A 21,204-nucleotide genomic window follows, 5' to 3' on the forward strand; every position below is an offset into this window, starting at 1 on the left:
ATTAGATGGGTGTTTAAAACAATATCACTAATACTGCTTAATATTTAGGGGCATACGAATGGATAAAAAGCATTTAAATTATATCCATTCAAAGAGGCAAAGAAGGAAGAAAATCATTCAAAGAGCTACTAAGAAAAACAATCAATGCCAAACAACATTTGTAGATGCATCCATCCTCTGAAGTAAGAGATGAAAAATATATGACTACACTCAAATCATCATCATGTATGGCTACAATCAAATGATAATATAATCAGGACTCCAAAGCCCATCCAGAGGAAACATGAAAGAAAGGAGAATAATGGGACCATTCTGAGTATGGAAGTCACCTCCAAGTTAGGTGGCAACACTTCTTTTGGTCAATCATGGTTATGGATTTTAAGTTTAAGTTCCCCACAGTGCACATAGACTGACTAGAATTTATCTTTAAGAAAAAGGTAGGGAACACATACATAACCTAATGGTATGTTTGAATTATGAGAATTGGGAGATAGAAATAGAAAATGTAGGTTGATCGATGTATCAAATTCAAGTCATTTAGAATACTCATAGATTTTTAGTTCATTCATTTAGTGGTAATTTGAATATTTTTTATTCCATGTCTTTATTAAGTCATATAAATTAATAATTATGGAATCAGCAATAATAATTATTTACTAATATTATATTCTTATTATGTGTGTATTGATTTTGAAATAAGTAATATTAAATTATTATTATTATTATTATTATTATTATTATTATTATTATTATTATTATTATTATTATTATTATTATTATTATTATTATTATTATTATTATTTACTTTTATTATGAAGTAATTAATTTGTTATAATTTTTTAGTTAATTCCTAAAATAGTAATTGCTTTTATAATTCTTTTAGTTTAACAATAATGAATAATTGAAAGTTCATAATTTAACTTTCACTAAATGAAACATTTTTTGGAGAATAATAATAGTATTAATTATAATTACTTATAATAATAATAATAATGTAAATAAGTAACACTAATTATATATTTATAAAATAATTAATATGAATTAATATAAATATAAAATTATTATATCCCAATTAATAATTAATAATATTAAAAATACTATTATCATTAATTAATTATCATTCTAAAGTAATAATTATCCTTGCTATAATTAAGGAATTAATTATTAGTAAGTAATTATAATCAATAATTAATTTTCATCAGAAATCATTATTATTAGTATAATTAATTATATTATTGATAATATTAATATAAGTATTAATTATAATTATTGATAATAATAATAATATATTTAATTATTTCACATAAATGTATGAATTATTAATTAATATGATTATTTCTGAATTATTATTTTTTTCAAAATAATTAATCTGAGTTAATATAAATATAAAATGATTATTTCTGAATTATTAATTACCATTATGAAAATCATTATTAATTATCAATGGTTAATTATCATTCCGAATTAATAATAAGAATTATTATAAGTAATAAACTATCATAATTAGTTAATATCAGTAATTAAGTATTAGCAGTAATTATTATAACAAATTATTATCAGTAATAAATTATTATTAGTGAGTTATTATTATCATTAACTAATAACTAAAATTAATTAATTAGAATTCACTAATTATTATTAGTACCCCTCTGTTTCAAAAAGCTGACTCATCATCATCGTCATCATCAATGACAACAACTTGATATATACATAATTTGATACAAGTAGGTAAATATCATTAATTTATTTTTTTATCTTCTGGAAAAATGAATAAGAGAAAAATAAAATGGTTAGCATTGCAAATGAAAAATTATTTGGATTTTTGCAAAAAAAAAATTATTGAACATAAAAAACCAATTATTCAAAAATAAGGTCGTTATATCAAAGAGTAATTAAAATTATTCAGTAAATAAAAATTTTAAGAAATTGAAATTAATAATTAATAATCTATCCAAACTAAAACGGGTTATTTCAGCAAATAATTTTAAATAATTAAATTTTCTATTAACATTTTTTAATAATAATCAGTATTATTAATAGATTAATAATATATTAATAATTATGAAATCAGAAATAATAATAAGTATATTATTATTATTATTATTATTATTATTATTATTATTATTATTATTATTATTATTATTATTATTATTATTATTATTATTAACTAATAATATATTCGTATTATGTATGTATTGGTTTTGAAATCAGTAATAATAAAGTATTATTAATATTACTATTATTATTATTATTATTATATTTTTATTTTTATTTTTATTTTTATTAAGTAATTAATTTGTTATAATTAAAATTTTTATTTAATTCATAAAATAATATTTTCTTTTACAATTCTTTAAGTTTAACAATATTGAATAATTGAAAGTTTTATAATTAAACTTTCACTAAATGAAGTATTTTTTGGAGAATAATACTAGTATTAATTATAATTACTTATAATAATAATAACGTAAATAAGTAACACTAATTATATATTTATAAAATATTTAATATGAATTAATATTAATATAAAATGATTATATCCCTATTAACATTCCAAAGTAATAATTATCATCATTAGTATTAGTAATAATTAATTATAATTATTGATAATAATAATATAATTATATTAATTAATATAATATTATTAATTATAATTACTTAAAAAGAATATAATTAATTATTTCATATAATGTATGAATTATAATTTCTGATAATAATTATAATATAAATAATTAACTTTAAATAATTGTTTTCAAAATAATTAATATTAGTTAATATAAATATAAAATGATTATTTCCGAATTATTAATTGCCATTATGAAAATATTTATTAATTATTGTTTTGAATTAATAATGAGAAATATTATCAGTAATTATTATAAGAAATTATTTTCTGAAATAATAATGACCAATATTATCACTAATTAATTATTATCAGCAATTAAGTAATAGCAGTAATCATTATAAGAAATGATTTTTAGTAATTAATTATTATCAATGAGTAATTATTAGCTAGAATTAATTAATTAGAAGTAGTTAATAGTAATTAATCAGTAATTAACAATAATTATTATTAGTAATTATTAGCTGTAATTAATTAATTAGAAGTAGTTAACAATAATTATTATTAGTAATCAATAGGTGGAATCAATTAATTAGTTTAATAGTTAATGAGTAATTAAAAGCATAGTTTCCTTTTTTTAGGAAATGATCCAAAGTTGGAGCTTCCCACTTCTCACAACTCTTCATGGTGATGGGCTCCTTTCTTGAATTACCACTAATCAGAATTTGACACATGTCTAGTGGGCTTTTTTCTTGAACTACCATTAATCAGAATTTGACATGTGTCCATTTTGTTTAAATCTTTGGAATGACAGGTGTCTGAATGTAGATGGGCCACATGTCTGACTGTAGGGGCTTTGGTAAGAGCTAGTCAATTGTCAAAAATAGTAGAGATAGCATCAAGCAACTTTCAAACAGTAAAGGTACACTTAATCAATTCGTTAAATCATAAGAATAGTTTAAGAAATTTACCCTTAAATTTAAGAGATCCGGTGCATTAGGGCACCATTTTCTAATATACTTCTACTGTTTGTGCGTTACAATTCATAAGTCATCATTATCACTTATTAGATGACCTTACCACTAAAAGAAAATAAATATCATCATCAAGGTATTTGCATTTGTACTCATTCCAAACTGAGCCTCAATTTGGAAAGAGTACAAATACAAATATGTACAGTACAAATACATATAACATATAAGGTTTTGCACTCTATATATTTGATGTATTTCACAGTTGGGTTTGTTTTAATTTTTTTTACACAAATCCGCCGGTTAAAGGTTTCAAAGATGCAAGCAACGAATGACGCTTCTAAAATACACTGGATTCAGGGTGGAAAACAACTTGTCCCTTACCCGGTGGTAGGTATTTCTGCCTACAACCACTTGCTTTTTCTTTTTCTTTTTTTTTTTCTTTCTTTACTCTGGTGGCAGCCAGATTTAATCCCATGTCTCTGATACTTGTTGATTGCTAATGATGTTGCTTTAATTGATGGAATTACTGACAAATTATTACCAATTAAATGTAAAACTAAGTTTATAAACAAATACCTTAGAAATAAGAGGTTTTAAAATAATTAATTAGGACTAAACTATAATACCTGCTATGTAAATTTAATAATACTAGGTTTGCAAATCAGGATATACTTAAGATTGAACACTAAGAGATAACTGAATGTGACATTTTTCAATTCAATAATTTACAATAAATGAGAAATTGAGGATGCATTAGAACAAGAAGGGAAAATTGGAGAGGTGCATTCAAAGTCTTATATATGTGATAGGTGGATACTAAAGGTGATAATGGGCCTGGCCCAGCCTGGACCTGCATCTAAGTCAATACAGAATGTGGGCTTGGTTCAGGTCCTGAGGCCCAATTAGCCCAAACTAGCCCAAAAATTATATATATGCATACAGAATGTTCCTTAGGTGTCCCCCTATCAATGCATTTGTCTTGTATGCATATGCGATGTTTAGTTACTTAAAACTTAAGCAACACATGGTGGTATTCATATAATTTTTTCTACTATGACCATGATATTCAAACTTTCAAAGTATATCACGATGCATCCTCAAAATAATCTTTCCCTTGAACTTCTATGTTTACAATACTTTGAACCTTGATCCTCCCGCCAAATAGAGCCAAAAAAGTTGCAGTAATTGCAATTTGCAATATTACATCATTACTGACTGAGTTAGCCTGTTGCCCACAGCCCTCACTCCTCGGTAAGGAAACAATAGAGGCTCACTGGGATGGACAAGGCCAACGTCACAAGAGAGCTTGGTTTATTCTTAAAAAATATATAAATATAAATATAAATATAAATATAATAACGTTAGATCCGATGGATACATAACAAGTTACACATATCCTCAACGGATCAACACTATTGAAAACACTGCTTTAAAGTTTAAACCTTGTTGCTGATGCACACATGGTGGGATAGATACCCAGTCAAGCTTTGATCACATTAATATTGTAAGATTTGGTTAGTGTTGTCTTAAAATGTGTTTCAGCATAACCAAGTAACCAACTAAATACGGGTAAATAGGACCTCAGATCTTCAAAAAAACAATCTAAGATTGACCCGCTCCATTTCATGCCCCAACTAGAAAGCACGTAATCATGTTATTAAATCATACCTCAAATAATTTTTTTTTGAGGTCAGTGAGAAAATAATATGGAGGCAGAAGCTAGGAAATAAATACATTTTTCAATAATTTTGAAAAATACATTTTTCAATAATTTTGAAAAATACATTTTTCAATAATTTTGAAAAATACATTTTTCAATAATTTTGAAAAATACATTTTTCAACAGGGGTTGGAGCTGTTATGGCCTTATGGGTTTGGAGGATGGGCTACTATCTCGTTTCTTTTTATTTTATTTTTATTTTTATTTACAGATATAGTATTCTTATAAGTTGCTTGGCACGCCTTGATTATACAGCGTACATGGGGATCATCTGGTGGTATTTTCTTCAGCATAATCTTAGCAGACTTGTTTTCTCCTGAAGCCAAAAGTACTTGATACATCCTGCACAACATTCAAAGAACCAAACTTGTTAAGGTGTGAATGTATGCCTGCACATGAGAGCTAAAACATTTCCTTTATGATCCACCTCCCTCTCAAACAGTAGCAAAACCACACAAATAAAAATGGACATCCATAATCTCCAAAAAGTCCTTTTAAGTAAAAATTCAAAGTTTCGGAAGCAACAAATTGGTGAAGGGAAAAAAGGAAAAGATGCCATCAGCAATACTGACCTTAAGAAAGTTAATACATTATATGGAAGACCAACTTTCTTATATTCATCAAAAATCAATTGAGCACTTCGTGGATCTTTGGCGTTTAAACAGCTACTGAGAAGGAAATCCAAACTTGTTCGAGAAGGATGGAGGTCAAGTTCTTTGATAACTTTGAGCATATCCAACCCAACCTGCAAATATGTGGGTTCCATCTCCGAGACTTGACAAAATACCTAGCCATCATTGATAATAAGAAGTTCAAACTACTTGAAGGAAAAAAATGATAACAAATTTTACAGCAATTGCCATTTAATCAGTCTAGCACATAAAAGACCATTACCCAATTTTGGTCCCAGCCATCTGGGGTCTTGGGAGGGGTAGACTAAATACAGATCTAACCTATAGATTTTCTGTTCTATTTTTTTTCTTCTGCACAAAGTGGTTTAGATTGATCTAGCAGATATACTACCGAGTTACATTGGAGATTACTGTCTACCATGGTTCAAAGCATGGTTTTTAAAACCGAACCAGTCAGGGGTCCGGTTACTGGTCCAAATGGTCCGACCGTTTGACCCGAATGGCCGGCCCATTCTGACAAAAAAAATAAAAAATTTGAAAAACGGTCAAAACAGTTCAAACGGTTTGAATGGTTAACCGGCCAGTTCAGCGGTTTGCTGGCCAAAATCAACGGTTTTGGGGAAAAAAGCGGGTTTGGTCGGATCCGGTTTTGAAAACCATGGTTCAAAGTATGTTGCAACACACCCTGCATCTGGAATATTGTATCATTTCAGAGAGTCACCAAAATGCCTTAGGCTTTTGAAAATTTTGATGTTTTTAGTTGTTGAAGTATTATAAACCCCCTGTAAAAATATGAAACTAAAAAATAAAAAAAGTATCGATCACCCAAAACATCCAATACACATGTTTGGGCATATCGTGTGTATTAATGCTTTCAACCATGATATCTACAATAGGGGTTATTGCTTGGTGCAATAGTATCCTCAGACTGATGTGAGATTACATCGGTTTACTAAATAATGAAATATTTTCAGTTTTTTGCTATATAACAACTGACCTCTGCAATGCAAAAATTCTTGACTTCTAGAAAAATACAACAAAAGAAAATAAAAGCTTTTTAGGTAAAAAAGAAAATAGAAATTAATACATTAAGAGAAGAAAAGAATCTGTGCTCTCAATCTAAGATTTCAAGAAACCACTCCCAAAAAAGAAAAAGAAAGCATCACATCTTCTGGAAGAGCAGAATTTTAAAGAATTCTAACTCAAATCAAATTACTAAATTTTTTTTTTCTGAAAGTTTATAGTTACCTATTTAAAGGTGTTTTGAGGAAACTATTAATTTTATTTATTAACATAAAAATATTTATAAAAATGAAATTTTGAAAAAAAATAAAAATATAAAAAGCACCAATGCACCTCTGCCGATACACAGAAGTGTATCGATACTTTGAACCTTGACACAAGGCTCCCATGAATGCAGGGTCTAGGGAGAGATAGATGCATGCAGCCTTACCCCTGCACGTACAGAGAGGCTGTTTCCAAGATTTGATATCAGTCAGATGCCAAATCTAATCCAGATCTTCTGGATTCTTATTGGATCAGATTCAGATACATTCCTACCCAATTTACACCAAATCCACTCTAAATTTTAATAATCTTGCTAGCTATACTTCATATTTGGTTAATCTAATATAGTTTTCCCAAAGTAGATTCCTGCATTTCATTGCACTAGAGTGGTATTATTAGATTAATCAAACTAATAATAAAAAAATGAAGGAAATTAAGAATTCAGTTATTTCTGGAAGCTAAATACTTCATACACCTACTTAAGCAGAGATACAGTACTAAGTACTTACAAATTTAATGACTATTGTTAGATTACAAACAACCAATCAGCTTTTTCCGGGTCAGACCAATACCCGTAACAAAGACATTAACAACATTAATAAATAGATTCATAAATTGCCAAACTATAGGACCTTCTAATGTTAAGAACCATAAAGACACCTTAGAGATAAAAATGATCAATAAGCAACCACTTGGTAAAAGTTTCTTCGAATGAAAGAGAGAATGAGACTATAACCTGCTCTAGAACAGCATCCATAGCTGATCCATGTTTATCCTTGAGTTGCTTGAGTAAGTCAACTGTAGAACTGAACCCCAAAAAATAAACAATGAAAATAAAAACACAAACAAAATGACAACCAGAACAACGTAAAAGAAAATTCTAATGAAAGTATATTGTACTCGCAAACCTTAGATGCTTGTGTCGAATACAATACAGGATGATTCTGCTGCACCCATCAAACCAATAACCTGGATCAGTCAACTCCCCAAGCAGCTGAAGTAATCTATTTAACTCGCCTTCAGATTGAGTATGTTCCTACCAAAAGGAAAGGCAGGAAAGTAGTATCAAAAACAGAAAAGATAGAGGGTGGCGAGAAAATAGTATGGACTGATTTATTAAAATTTAACAGAGAAAAATTAACAAAGTACAAGAGCCTTAGAGACAGAAACAGAAATACAAAAGCAAAGAAGTATCAGAAAACATAGAAACTCTATGGGCTCCTGATTTGGCTATGCTGTCAGCTACAGTGTTTAGTTCCCTAGGAATCCAAACTAACTTCACATTCAGAGAGACCAAAATATCTCTAGCTTCGGCCAGTAGATGAGCAAGCCTCCAAGGTCCTCCACTCCTCTGCCTTCGATGGATAGAGAGGAAAGGCCTAAAATTTTGACATAACAGAGACCTGTGAGAGCAGCTAAGATCTCTGCCTTGGTAGCATCAGCTCTCCCAGTCGACCCACTGAAAGCCCAAAAGATGTCCACCCCTGTCTTATGGATTATTCCTCCAATTCCTGCTTGACCTACAGATCCTTGAGCACTATGTCAAAACTCGGAGTTATCAGATCCTCCTCACTAGAACGAATTGTTTGAGTAAAACATTTCCAAGAGAGGAATAGAGGACTTCTGCTAAATTACTCTGAAGGTCATTTAGGGAAATACCTTTGAAAACTTCAGAATTAATAGCCCAAATGGTGCATAAGAAAGTAATATAAGAGATCAGGTCTTCGGTTTTCCTGGTTTTGTTTTCAAAAGTTCTAATGTTCCCTTCTTCCCAAACACCCCACATCACTGCATGGATCACCGTGCTCCAATAGATCTTACCCCTGCTTCCTAGACCTTTGCAATGCCACTGTTGCAGATGATCCAAAACTTGTTCAGGAAAGACCCAGTTGTACCCCCACTAAGTTGAGGAAGAAACACCAGATCTTCCTTGTTAATGGACAGTGCAGGAATAGGTGCTCCGCTGTCTCTCCATTATTGAGGCAAAGGGGGCAAACATGAGGAGAGATACATATACCTCTGAGCTGCTTCTGTAACACATCGCAAGTGTTTAGTTTTCTTAAACAAGCCTCCCAAACGAAAAAGGAGACTCTAGGAGGAATATGAGAACACCAACCTTCCTGACTGAGAAGGTGGTGTCCTGGCCATCCGAAACTAAAGCCTTGAAATTAGGAGTTGGTAGTGAACTTGCTATTTGGGTTAGGTTTCCAAATCCAAAGATCAGGGGTAGTGGGGGAGATATAGGCCTCATTTAGAGAGTTTACAAGGTCTGTTATTTCTGCAAGTTCTACCTCTCTCAGGGACCTTCTGAGGTTTAAGTTCCAATAAGTTCCTGAAGGGGAATAGCTGAGGCAAGTGGAAACTGTGGCTTCTTGGGACCGGGAGAGGTTAAAGATTCTGGGGAAAGAGAGTGCAAGGGTGTTTTCCCCCCCACCAAATGTCAGTCCAAAACTTAATTTTGTTATCATTTCCCCCTGATATCTAACAAGAGCAATGAAGAGAGTAGGTAGAAGAAATACCTTTCCAGGGTATTAGTTGCTTTTACCCGGGTCAAGTGGACCTTGCTGTCCCAACCATTGGCATCCCTCCCATACTTGCTGTTAACGATTGTCTTCCTTGATGTGACCTATACCTTGTCCACCGACCTTCTTTGGCCTAGAAACCTGCCTCCAGCAAACTAAGTGACTTTGACTCCTCTTGTCACCACCTCCATCCCACAAGAAATCCCACTGAAGTTTTTTTTTTTTTTTTTGATAATTAAATCCCACTTAAGTTTCTCCAACTTGTTTTTTATTTTACCTGGGACCTGAAAGACCGATAGGAAGTAGGTTGGGAGGATTTGTCTCCTCTTGTCACCATCTTCCAGGTAGCCAATCTTTTCTCACGCTTCACCACTGGGTCCCAAAAATTTTGGTTTCTCAGGTTCCCACCAAGAGGCATTCCCAAGTAGGAAATGGGGAATCTTTCCACTCTACTACCCAACAGCTCCTTGTACCTGTCCAGGAGGGGCTCATCCACATTTATTCCCACAATACTTCTCTTGGAGAGGTTAATTTGAAGTCAAATCACCAGCTCAAAACATCTTAAGACCTGTTTAAGGTTAGAGATGTTTTCCCAATAATATTCCAAAAATAAAATTATGCTATCTGCATACATTAGGTGAGAGACTTGAACACCTTCCCTTCCTACTTCAAAGCCTTTTAGCAAGCCTATATCTCTCGCGTTCTCAATCAGATGGCTGAAGATGTTGACTACCAATGTGAAGAGAAAAGGGGAGAGAGGGCAGCCTTGCCTTAAACCCCTGATAGCACTGAAGTAACCATCTGGTTCTCTGTTTAACAGAATCAAAAACCAGGTGGAACTGATGCAGCCTTTTATCCATCTGACCCACTTGTTGCCAAACACTTTTTTTTTTTTTATGAATGAGAATCTCTACTAAAGTTCAATGGACACTAAAATACTGTCAATAATCTGCCTCCCTTTCACAAACGTGAATTGGTTATTTGAAATTAACTCCCTTTCCTTCAGCCTTGTCACCAAGACTTCAGCTAAGATTTCATATGAACTCCCCACCAAACTGATTGGTCTGAAGTCCTTTACTTCCAAAGCGCCCTCTTTCTTAGGAACTAAGGTGATAAATGTGGAGTTATTGCCTTTATTCACAATAGCTGACTGGTAGAAATCTGAAAAAACCTCTAAAAGGTCTGATTTGATTGTATTCCAGCATGTCTTATAGAAGAAGATAGGGAACCCATCTGGCCAGGGGGCTTTATCACCATCTAGATTAAACACTGCTTGCTTCACTTCTTCCCCATCAAAGGCTTTCTCTAACCAAGTCTTCTTTTCCTCTGTCAACTTAGAGCCGTCCCAGTATTCCAGTTCAGCTCTAATGAGATCCCCCTTCGAAAACAACTCCTTAAAGAGATTCACTATAACATCTGAAATTTCGTTTTGATCCTCAACTTCTAATTGCCCAACCCTCAATTTTGAGAAAACTCTTCCTCCTCCCTGAAGTTTAGCTATGGAAGAATTTAGAGTTATTATCTCCCTCCTTCAACGATATCACCCGAGATCATTGCCTCCAAAAGATTTCTTCCCTCCTTATGAACTGCTCCCACTTCTTTTCTTTTAGATCTCCCCTCCTTTTTCTGCCCTCTCCATCCAAACTTCCACATTGCTCCTGGTCTAAGTCATCTAACTCCTGGATCACCTTGTTCTAAGTCATCTAACTCCTGGATCTCCATCCAAACTTCCACATTTTGTTGGAACTCCCCTCCTTTACTTTCCTCATTACTTCATTTTTCTGCCCAGCCAACCATCTGCATTCCTCCCATCAGATAGCCACCTTTTGTTGGAACTCCCTGTGATTTGTTAAGACTTTCTCCAACCTGAATAGAGCCTTTACTTTCCTCATTACTTCATTTTTGAGAATCACTGGCCAGTGATCAGAAATACACCTAGAATTGATTGCAGGAGATTAGGAAATTTTCTTCCCAGTCTGTAGTCATAAGAAATCTGTCAAGTCTGCTGCTAATCACATATTCTTGCATATTTGACCAAGTGAAGGAACCATTATTGAGAGGGAGGTCCCGAAGGTTATGGCTTGCAGCAAAAGAAAAGAAATCCTTCATACTTCTAGCTAGTCTCCTACAATTTGAGTTCTCATTGCAGAATCTAGTGACATTAAAATCGCCACCAATGCACCAAGGCAAATCTTTTAATTCATGCAAAGAGTCCAGTTCTTCCCACAGTCTTACTCTTTCGAAAGGAGAGTTTGGACCATAAACACTTTATCTACCTCCAAACCCAAAACAACCTCTTTTCTTTTTTTGATACTGGCTTTGATTAATTTTCTATCCACGTTTTCTTTTTTTGATTCCTGCAGAATCACAATGTCCGAGTTTTCCCTTTGAAGGGTTTCTTTGACTAGGCGTCTCTTCAATTTCTCTCCCAGACCCCTGACGTTCCAACCCAATGTCTCTATTGATTCTCTGTTATAGCCTTTCCTTTACCTGAACTTCTATCTGAGTTGTTCACGGACAAAGAAATCTGATCAACAAAGCCCCACTGTAGCCTTTTGAGTTCCTAATTTGTTCCCTTCTTTGACCAAGGTCCAGTTGTCCTCGAAGAGCTACTTCCCTTTGGATTTTCCTTAGCAATGTTGACTCCACCGCTATTGTCTGGCAAACTGATCCCTAAATTATTAGCAAATTTGTCAAAATCACTCATGCCTTTTCCATTACTCCTGTTTACCCCCAGCACCTGATCTTCGTTGCTTGGAACAGTCTCCGAGTATTGAGGGTTTGCCGCAGGTTGGGACAGAAAAGAGAAAAGGAAGGGGGAATAAGGAATGGATAAGAAAAAATGAAACTGCAACTCAGTTGAGAGCCAATGAACAGTTTGTGCCTGCCTTGCCAAAGTTTCTTTTTGTCCAGAATACTTTCTTTTGAACATTTAATCTACAGGAAGCCATGTTGTCTTGACCTGCTTGCACCATGAATGGCAGAGCAGAGGGAATAAAGAATGGATAAGAAGAAACAGAAGTAGGAGCTCAGCTAAGCCAGTGAACAATTTGTGCCTAGCCAAAGTATTTCTTTTTCTCTAGACTACTTTCGAACATTTATTCTTTAGTTGTGCCTCTGCCCCTTTTTCATTCAGGAAGCCATTTTGTCTTGATCTACTTGCACCATGAATGGCAGAGTATGAACACTTTGGGTCATCATCATCATCCATGCCTTATCCCAACCATATGGGGTCAGCTGCATGAACACTTTGAGCAATGGTTATATTTGATATTGTTACAGAATAGAAGAATTTTCTGTAATCCTATGAGGCCTTTGGTGCATCTATGCACTGATATTAGCAGTTCTTCATGTATTGAGCTCTTAATGATTTTAGGGACTTTAAGCATAGAGGTCTTGTCCATAATTTGCAAATTAATGTGTGTATAAGGTGCAATACTATAAACTTGGTTGTGCATCTTTGCACTCATATTAGAATATTTTGAATGCTTACAATGAGACTTATAATGGCCTTAGGCTCTGCATGACATCCAGCTTTCTTGATTTCTCCATATAATGTAAGTGCATCTGTCATTTGCCCATGGCAAGAAAGAGCTGATACAAGCGCACTCTTGATCTCATTTATGCTCTTAGCTGGCAACCCTTGGTCCAAGACTACCTATTACCAAGAAAAGAAAAAGAACACATAAGTATTAAACAATACAAAATGAAGTTGAGAAAAACATAAAATAAAGAATATATATATATATATATATATATATATATATATAACAAGGAAGTCTAGAAAATTTGAAACTAACAATTAGAAACTCTACTCTCCCCAACTTTCTCCTAAGTTATCTCTAATTTAGCAGAGAGTTTCTCTCCTAAATTATCTCTAATTCTTATTTATCTTCTCCCACACTTTTTATCTACATCTATCTAAACAAAGTTTGAATTAAAAATTTAAGAATTATTTAAATATTCTTAAAAAATTATAGAATAACTTTAAAATAATTATTAAAAAGATAATCAATTTAACAAAATTCATATTATTAGTAATTACATATTTTTACAAAATACATCACGAAATTATGTTAAAACAATAAGAATATGATTTTCTGGATTATTCAATCTAAATGTTATTCAAATAATAAGAATCTAACATAAAAAAATGAAATATTATATAAATATAAAAATAAATAAATTTCTTAAATAACAAAATATTAAAATTAACATTTTAAATAAACTAATAATATATTTTAACTATTTACTGAATAACATTAAATTATAATAAATAGATTAAAATTTTAAATATTTAGGTAATAACTAAATATTTTAAATAAAGAAATATTTAACATAACTAGATTTTAATTAGTTAAAATAAAAAAATATGTATTAACAGTACTATAATTTTATGGATTATTAAATTCAACAAGTAATTAATATTTTAAAATTTAAATAATGATATTATTTCAATAAATAAATAATATTGTAAATAACTAATTTCATTTATACCATTTAATAATTCTAGAAAATAACTTTCAAAAAATTAATGTTTATTAATAATAATTTTAAAAACTTAATCTATATTTATTATATATTTATATATACTAAAATTATTATTTATTGTACTTTAGTAATTATTTATTGTTTTTTGTGATAAATATATTTTCAATAATTATGTAAAAAAGTTGTTTTTTTGGTTATGTAATAGAAAATATTCAATAATTATTGGAGTTTAAGCTACTGTTATTTAGCTTTTTAAATTTAATTTATTGTGTATTTTCACTATAAATTTTTAATAATTATTGGAGGTTAAACTATTGTTCATGTGTTGGTTCGGTTCAGTTGTAGGTTGTTTGGCCAACCAAATCAACTTGGTCAGGTTGGGGAGTTGGCCACTCAAGTTTATTGGTTTGGGTCAATTTTCGGTTTGGTTAGTTGATTCAAAAGTTTTAAACTTAAAAATTTAAATTTAAAAATTAAGTTTAAATTTTAAAAAAAAATGCAATGGCATTATTAATAGAAATTACATTTGTGATATAAAATATTTTAGCCTAAGAAATATTGGAATTTTCCCACTTTCCCGTATTAAAAAATATATTTAAAATATAAAATATTCATATAAATCTATGGTTGGGTCGTTTGATTTTAGTTGAACCAAAGTCAATTGGAAATATAGAAATCGGGTTAGTCAGCTTCATTAGTTTAGAATTTGTTGGGTCCCACTTTCCCACAATCCGACCCAATCGGGTTGGGAAATTGTTGAACCAAAGCCAATTGGAAATATAGAAATCGGGTTAGTCAGCTTCATTAGTTTGATTAGGAATGGCAACGGGGCAGGGCGAAGACGAGGATCCATAGGGATCCCCATCCACGTTGGGTCAATTTTCGGTTTGGTCAGTTGGTTCAAAAGATTTAAACTTAAAAAAAAATTAAATTTAAAAATTAAGTTTAAATTTAAAAAAAAAATTACAATGGCATTATTAAAAAATAAATTTAAAAATTAAATTTATGATATAAAATATTTTAGCCTAAAAAACATTGGAATTTTCCCACTTCCCATATTAAAAAAATATATTTAAAATATAAAATATCAATATATATCTATGGTTGGGTCGTTTGATTTTAGTTACTTTGCAAATGGCCAAAGCGAAACTGATCCAACCCAGTCAGGCTAGCAAATTGTTGAACCAAAGCCGATTGGAAATATAGAAATCGGGTTGGTCGGTTTCATTAGTTTGATTAGGAATGGCAACGAGGCAAGGCAGGGACAAGGATCCACAGGGATCCCCATCCACATCCCCATGAAAATCCCCATCTCCGTCACCATGGGGATCCCCATCCCTGTAGGAATCCTCACACCCCATGATTCTTTATAATGTCAACCATTATGTTTTTGTTTTTGATTTCGTTTAAAAAATAAAAATAAAATAATTCGCATTTACAATCCTATTAGAAAAGATACAAACATATTCAACCATATTTTTAAAAGTATTAGCATATAGACGCATGAGTAAATATATACATATATAAACGTATGTGTATATATGCATATATATTAGGGGGATCCCATGGGATGGGGATCGGGGTCCCTGTTGGGCAGGGAGTGCTCTCCCTATCCCCGGCTCCCCGCCAATGGGGATGAAAATTTCCCTATCTCCATCCCCACGGGGGGAAAATCATCCCCATCCCTGCCCCATTCGGGGTGGATCCCCATGGAAATCAGGAAAATGGGGAAATTACCGTATTGTTATTTTTTGTATTGTAAAAAATATTAAAGGTAGTATATAAAATATAAATAATTATTAATTATTATATAAAACAATCGTATACTCTTACATGTTTCTATCGTTTATCTTTAACATAACAAATCACATGCATCACACGGGTCCCCACTAGTATAAATTGAACCTATGTTACTGATAAAAAAAAAGTATAAATTGAACCTATGGACAAAAAGGAGATAAAATAAGCTTGCACTGTCCACAAAGTTGCTAGTCTCTCTTTGTTTGTATCTTATTTTGCATTAGCCCTCATATTGTGCCTTTATTTTTACTACTTCTGTGTCCACCCCTCGTAATGTTAAAGAGATCCTTTTAAAACCAGAGTACAAAGCAGTCATAGTAGAGATGAATGCCTTGCTAAAAATCAATTTAGGAGTTGGCAGATCTTCCAAGCACCGAGGAACTAATGGCACTTAAGTAGATTTACGGGTCAATTAAGGCGTACATTCAAACATACAGGATTTTTCTCCGTATCAGGTATAATCCTCTCCTACTCCTTTTAGTTCAGATCTGGTTCAGTTTATGGTTCAAGATTGATCCTTGAAAATATGTTTTTCTAAATAGGGAATGCGATTCCCAGTTGAAAGGGAGAGAAAAATTTTTGAAATTCGCCCCTTTATTCTGCAAGATTTGGGCGTCCATACGATGGATCTCTCATCCCTTCACTTCTTATGGGAACCTGGGCCTGGGGAAGAGAAAAAAGACCACTTGATTAGGTGGGAGGTGGTGAGTAGAAGCAAAAATGAAAAAGGCCTAGGCTTAGGGAATGTGGTAAGAATGAAGCTCTTTTAAGTGGCTTTGGAGGTGGTCCCTGGAGAGGGAGAGGTTGTGGCAAAGTAGTGAAGAGTATCCATGGTTGTTCTTAATCAGGTTGGGACACGGTGGTATCCCGAAGGGCTTCGCTCACAACACCTTGGAAGGCTATTTATGGCATTCTCCCAAAGCTCCTCAGATTCGTAAGATATGATGCTTGCTCTGGAAACTCCATTCTTTTTTGGGAAGATATTTGGGTGAGCACTCAACCCCTAAAAGACCGCTTACCTTCTCTCTATTCCATTTACCTCTTTAAAAAGAAACCAATTCCCCCCCTGGTTCGCCCTTTGGATTTAAACTGGAATTTTGGGTTTCGAAGAGGGTTAAGGGATGAAGAACTTCTTTGTGTTTCAGAGCTCTTGTTGCTTCTAGACTCAGTGTGCCTAGACCCCCCTAACCCGGATAAAAGGGTTTGGCCTCTAACCCTGGTTGGCTCCTTCACTTGTGCTTCTTTCTTTAAAGCCCTCTGCCCCAATCCCTCCTCTCAGGTGTTACCTGTTAAAAAGGTCTGGTCAAGGTCAATTCCTCCTAAAATAGTAGTGTTCTATTGGGAAGCCTACTTGGGTAAGATCAATACGGTGGAAAACTTGCAAAAGAAGAAACCTTACTTGTGTTTGTCCCCAAATTAGTGCTTCTTATGTAAAGTGAAGGGTGAGGACTGTAACCATTTACTGATATTGTGCTCTTTTGCTGCCAATATTTGGAACTAGGTTGTTTCACTATTTGGATGCAAGTGGAACTTGCCCTCCGTAGTAAAGCTGTTATTCATTCTGGCTGCCTTGGGAGATTGACAGAAAGAGGGAAGCTAATGTGGAAATGTATCAGAGCCACTACCTTGTGGACTTTATGGGAGGAGAGAAATGCTAGAATATTTCAAGAAAAGGAAATAAGTCTTGCTGTAATTAAGGAATGCATAATGACAAGGATAGTCTTGTGGCTAAAATCTTCACACTTGTTGGCAGATTACTCCTTTGATGACTTAAGGAGAAACTGGGCAGCAGTGGCTTCTACAGTCTCCACAAAAAAACAAATCACAAGCTGAATGGAAATCCCCACCGGATGGAGTGGTAAAACTGAATTTTGATGGTAGCTGCCAAGGTAACCCAAGGCCATCTGGAATAGGAGGGATTCTGAGAGACAAAGATAGCAACATGTTGTCTTTATTTTCAGGACCAGTGGGTATGGTGATTCTGTAAGGGCAGAGATACTAGCAGCGGTACAAGGTATACAGATGGCCAGTCAACTTGGAGTGAATAATTTGATAGTAGGAGGGGATTCCAAGGTAGTAGTGGGCTGGTTGTCAAGTGCAGAGACAGCTTGTTGGGGCTACAAGGATCTGTTAAAGAAAGTTAAATGGCTGACAAGGAATATGTCAATCAGGTTTCAGTGGGTCATCAGATCAGCAAACGCAATGGCTGATTCTTTGGTCAAGCAAGGGGTGTCAAGGGGAGATCTGTTTTGGGCCACTTTGTAACTGTGCTTCAGGCTTGTGTTTGTTTAGTGTTTATGACTCAGTCCTAGGGAGAGGTAACACCTCGTGCCTCTTCCTAGGCTGAATGTACTGCTATTTTTTGAATTAATAAAACTACTCTCATTTATCAAAAAAAAAATTATTATTGCAACTAATATTTATAGTAATTGTCATATTCCTACATTTCAAAATAGCTACTATTCAAAGTCAATATTTGTAAGGATATCATAGTAACAAAACTATTAAGAATAAACCAAAATGCCAAACAATAAACATCAACTGAGTGAAAGAAAGCAAGAACAATACCTAAAAATTTAGAGGAAGAAAATTAGATGATCAAGATATTTAAATTACTAATCTAAAGTTAGCTAATAGATCAGAAGACACCATCATCATAAGAGTCTTCTTCCTGCTCTTCTGAATGATACCATCTTGTTGTGAATAACGAGAAGGAAGAAAGAAGATGGGATAGAAGAAAAGAGAAAACATTGGGGCAAACAATACCACACATCTATAATCTTCATGTTAATTTTAGAATTATCAAAAATTACAAAAAAAAAGTCCTCAATGAGGATGATATTACATTGAAGTCCCTCAATATAATTTTTTCCCTAGAATAGCCACATCTCATATGCATTGCAATCTGAATACTCTAACAAGAATGACAAAAACGATTTTTCCCAAATGATTAAACCATTTCAAGGTGACTCTTCATCCACTTAGAATCAACTTAAGGATTTAAAATATGGTACCCACCGTTGAGATAATTAACATAGTAAACTTGCTGGAAACAATATAAAAGATATTAGTGCATTCAGGAATGCGTTGAGATATATTCCAGTAGTATTCTGTGTCAATGCCCATGGAAATGGAAACATGTTCTGGAAATATGAGGAAGCACAAAGACACTTTAAACCATAAGAATTCTTCAATTAAGCACTAGGAAGAGTTTTGCACCACTTGAAGCCCTCATGAGAGTAGGTACTAGGATGGGTGACCACCTGTGAAGTCACCATGTTGCACCCCTATTTTTAATTCCAAAATAAGTCTTCTCCAGGAAAGGATGTCTGGTTCTCTGATCATAGTTATCTCAATCTAGAAGCATATACAACATTGATTGGAATTACTTGGATGGTAGGAGTTCTACTTTTGGTTATCATACTCTTTTAGGTGTTTGTTGTTGCTTACACCAATGTTGAAGTCTAGTACAAAGCTATGGCTCATTGGGCATTTTAACTAGGATGGTAGGAGGTCTACTTTTGGCTATCATACTCTTTTAGGTGTTTGTTGTTGCTTACACCAATGTTGAAGTCTAGTACAAAGCTATGGCTCATTGGGCATTTTAACTAGTATGACTAAAAAACTTACTTGGTAAGTTGAATGTTGGTGATACTGGTCCCATCAGATTATTGCAATAACCAAAGTGCTATTAATATAGATCACATTCCATTTCAACATGATAGAACTAAATATGCTGAAGTCAGCTAACACCTAGTTAGCGAAAAAGTGTCCTCCTAGGAAGTTTGTTTACCCATGAAGACAAAAAACCAACCAACCAATTGTGTGACTAAAGGAGTCATAAAGCATAAATTAGACAGTATATTTGATATATTTGTTAAGCTGAGCATGATTTATATCCATGCTCCCTTTGAAAAGGAGTATTAGCATTCGGCCTGCCCTTGAATCCTGTTAGACTGATAACAAAGTAAAAGAAAGAGAGAGAGAGAGAGAGAGAGAGAGAGAGAGAGAAGAAGAAGAAGAAAAGAAGAGAAGAAAGGGAGAGAAAGATCTGGTTCGAACAAGAGAGAAAAGTCCCCTCTCCCATTCGGCCAGATTTGTTTTTATATTACTAATACTCTGGAAATGACACATGTGCCCCTACTTAAGTGAGAGACATAAGATCCAACATAACCTTACACGTCAACAACTTAAACATAAGCATAAAGACAAAAATACCCCTACATAGTCAACATTAACACTCCCCCTCAAACTGGTGAGTATATATCATATAATCCCAGCTTGTTACATATGTAGTCCACTCTTCCCCAACTCAACCCTTTAGTAAACAAGTCTGCCCACTGGTTTCCTGTGTTAACATATGTAGTACCTATCACTCCACTTAGCACCTTCTCTCTCACAAAGTGACAGTCAACCTCTTTTTTTTTTTTTTATCAATAACACTTTCATTAAATCATCAACAGAAGATTTACAAGAGAAAGACAAACACACTTATCTTCCAAGAGCAACAAAGAACCTCAAGAAAAGGAACAAAAAGAAAAAAAAAACACTAAAGTTAAAGCTTAGCCCAAAACAGTGAATCCCTTTCTGCCCCTTTTTAGCTAAACCGTCAGCTAGGGAATTAGCCAATCTTTTAACCCAACATGTCTTAACCTCCATCTCCCGCACCAGCCACTTGAATTTCCTCCTTTCATTGTTGTACTTCCTAAGCCATTGTGATCTTTAATCAGCCACCCCATCACCACCTCTGAATCCCCTTCAATTATGAGTTTCCTAATGTTCAACTCCTTAGCTTTCCGAACTCCTTCCATAACTGCAAAGATCTCAACTCTAAGGGAGTCACCCACTCCAATTGGGCCTGAGAAAATGGCAAAAATTACCCCATTTTCATCCCTAAAAACACCCCCAATCCTCGATTGTCCCGGATTTCCCCTACTACACCCATCAAAGTTTAATTTCAAGAATCCACCAGGTGTCTGTGTGCAATTTGCAATTTCACCCCACTTCCTCAACATGTCATCCACAGTGTAATCTGTGAATAGCTCCAAAGATTTCAGCCACTGTACCGCCCTAATATGTATGATAGCCCTCAGATCTGTTGCTCCTCTCTCAGCTTATGAGAATATCCTGGAGTTTCTTTCTTCACAAAATGTTCAACATACTGCAGCCCTTAGTCCTCTCCACATAGTCCTTCCCCTTTTTTATCCGCCACCTG

At 33.4% G+C, this 21,204-nt stretch overlaps 1 protein-coding gene across 1 annotated transcript in view; it reads right to left on the bottom strand.

Moving 5' to 3' along the window:
* Nucleotides 1-5,244: 5,244 nt before the first annotated feature.
* Nucleotides 5,245-21,204, bottom strand: part of LOC148878139 (pentatricopeptide repeat-containing protein At4g21880, mitochondrial-like) — a 66,604-nt gene continuing 50,644 nt past the window's right edge. The window contains exons 12-16 of the mRNA XM_088971868.1: nucleotides 13,192-13,356; nucleotides 8,085-8,212; nucleotides 7,913-7,982; nucleotides 5,830-6,044; nucleotides 5,245-5,599 (exon numbers count right to left, since the gene is read on the bottom strand). Of these exons, the coding sequence (XP_088827994.1) occupies nucleotides 5,404-5,599; nucleotides 5,830-6,044; nucleotides 7,913-7,982; nucleotides 8,085-8,212; nucleotides 13,192-13,356 (774 nt within the window). The 3' untranslated portion in view covers nucleotides 5,245-5,403. The remainder of the gene's footprint in view (nucleotides 5,600-5,829; nucleotides 6,045-7,912; nucleotides 7,983-8,084; nucleotides 8,213-13,191; nucleotides 13,357-21,204) is intronic.

Source organism: Nelumbo lutea, chromosome 1, assembly GCF_056320005.1.
Source record: "Nelumbo lutea isolate HS-2025 chromosome 1, American lotus-T2T, whole genome shotgun sequence".
In the NCBI taxonomy this organism is placed as follows: domain Eukaryota; kingdom Viridiplantae; phylum Streptophyta; class Magnoliopsida; order Proteales; family Nelumbonaceae; genus Nelumbo; species Nelumbo lutea.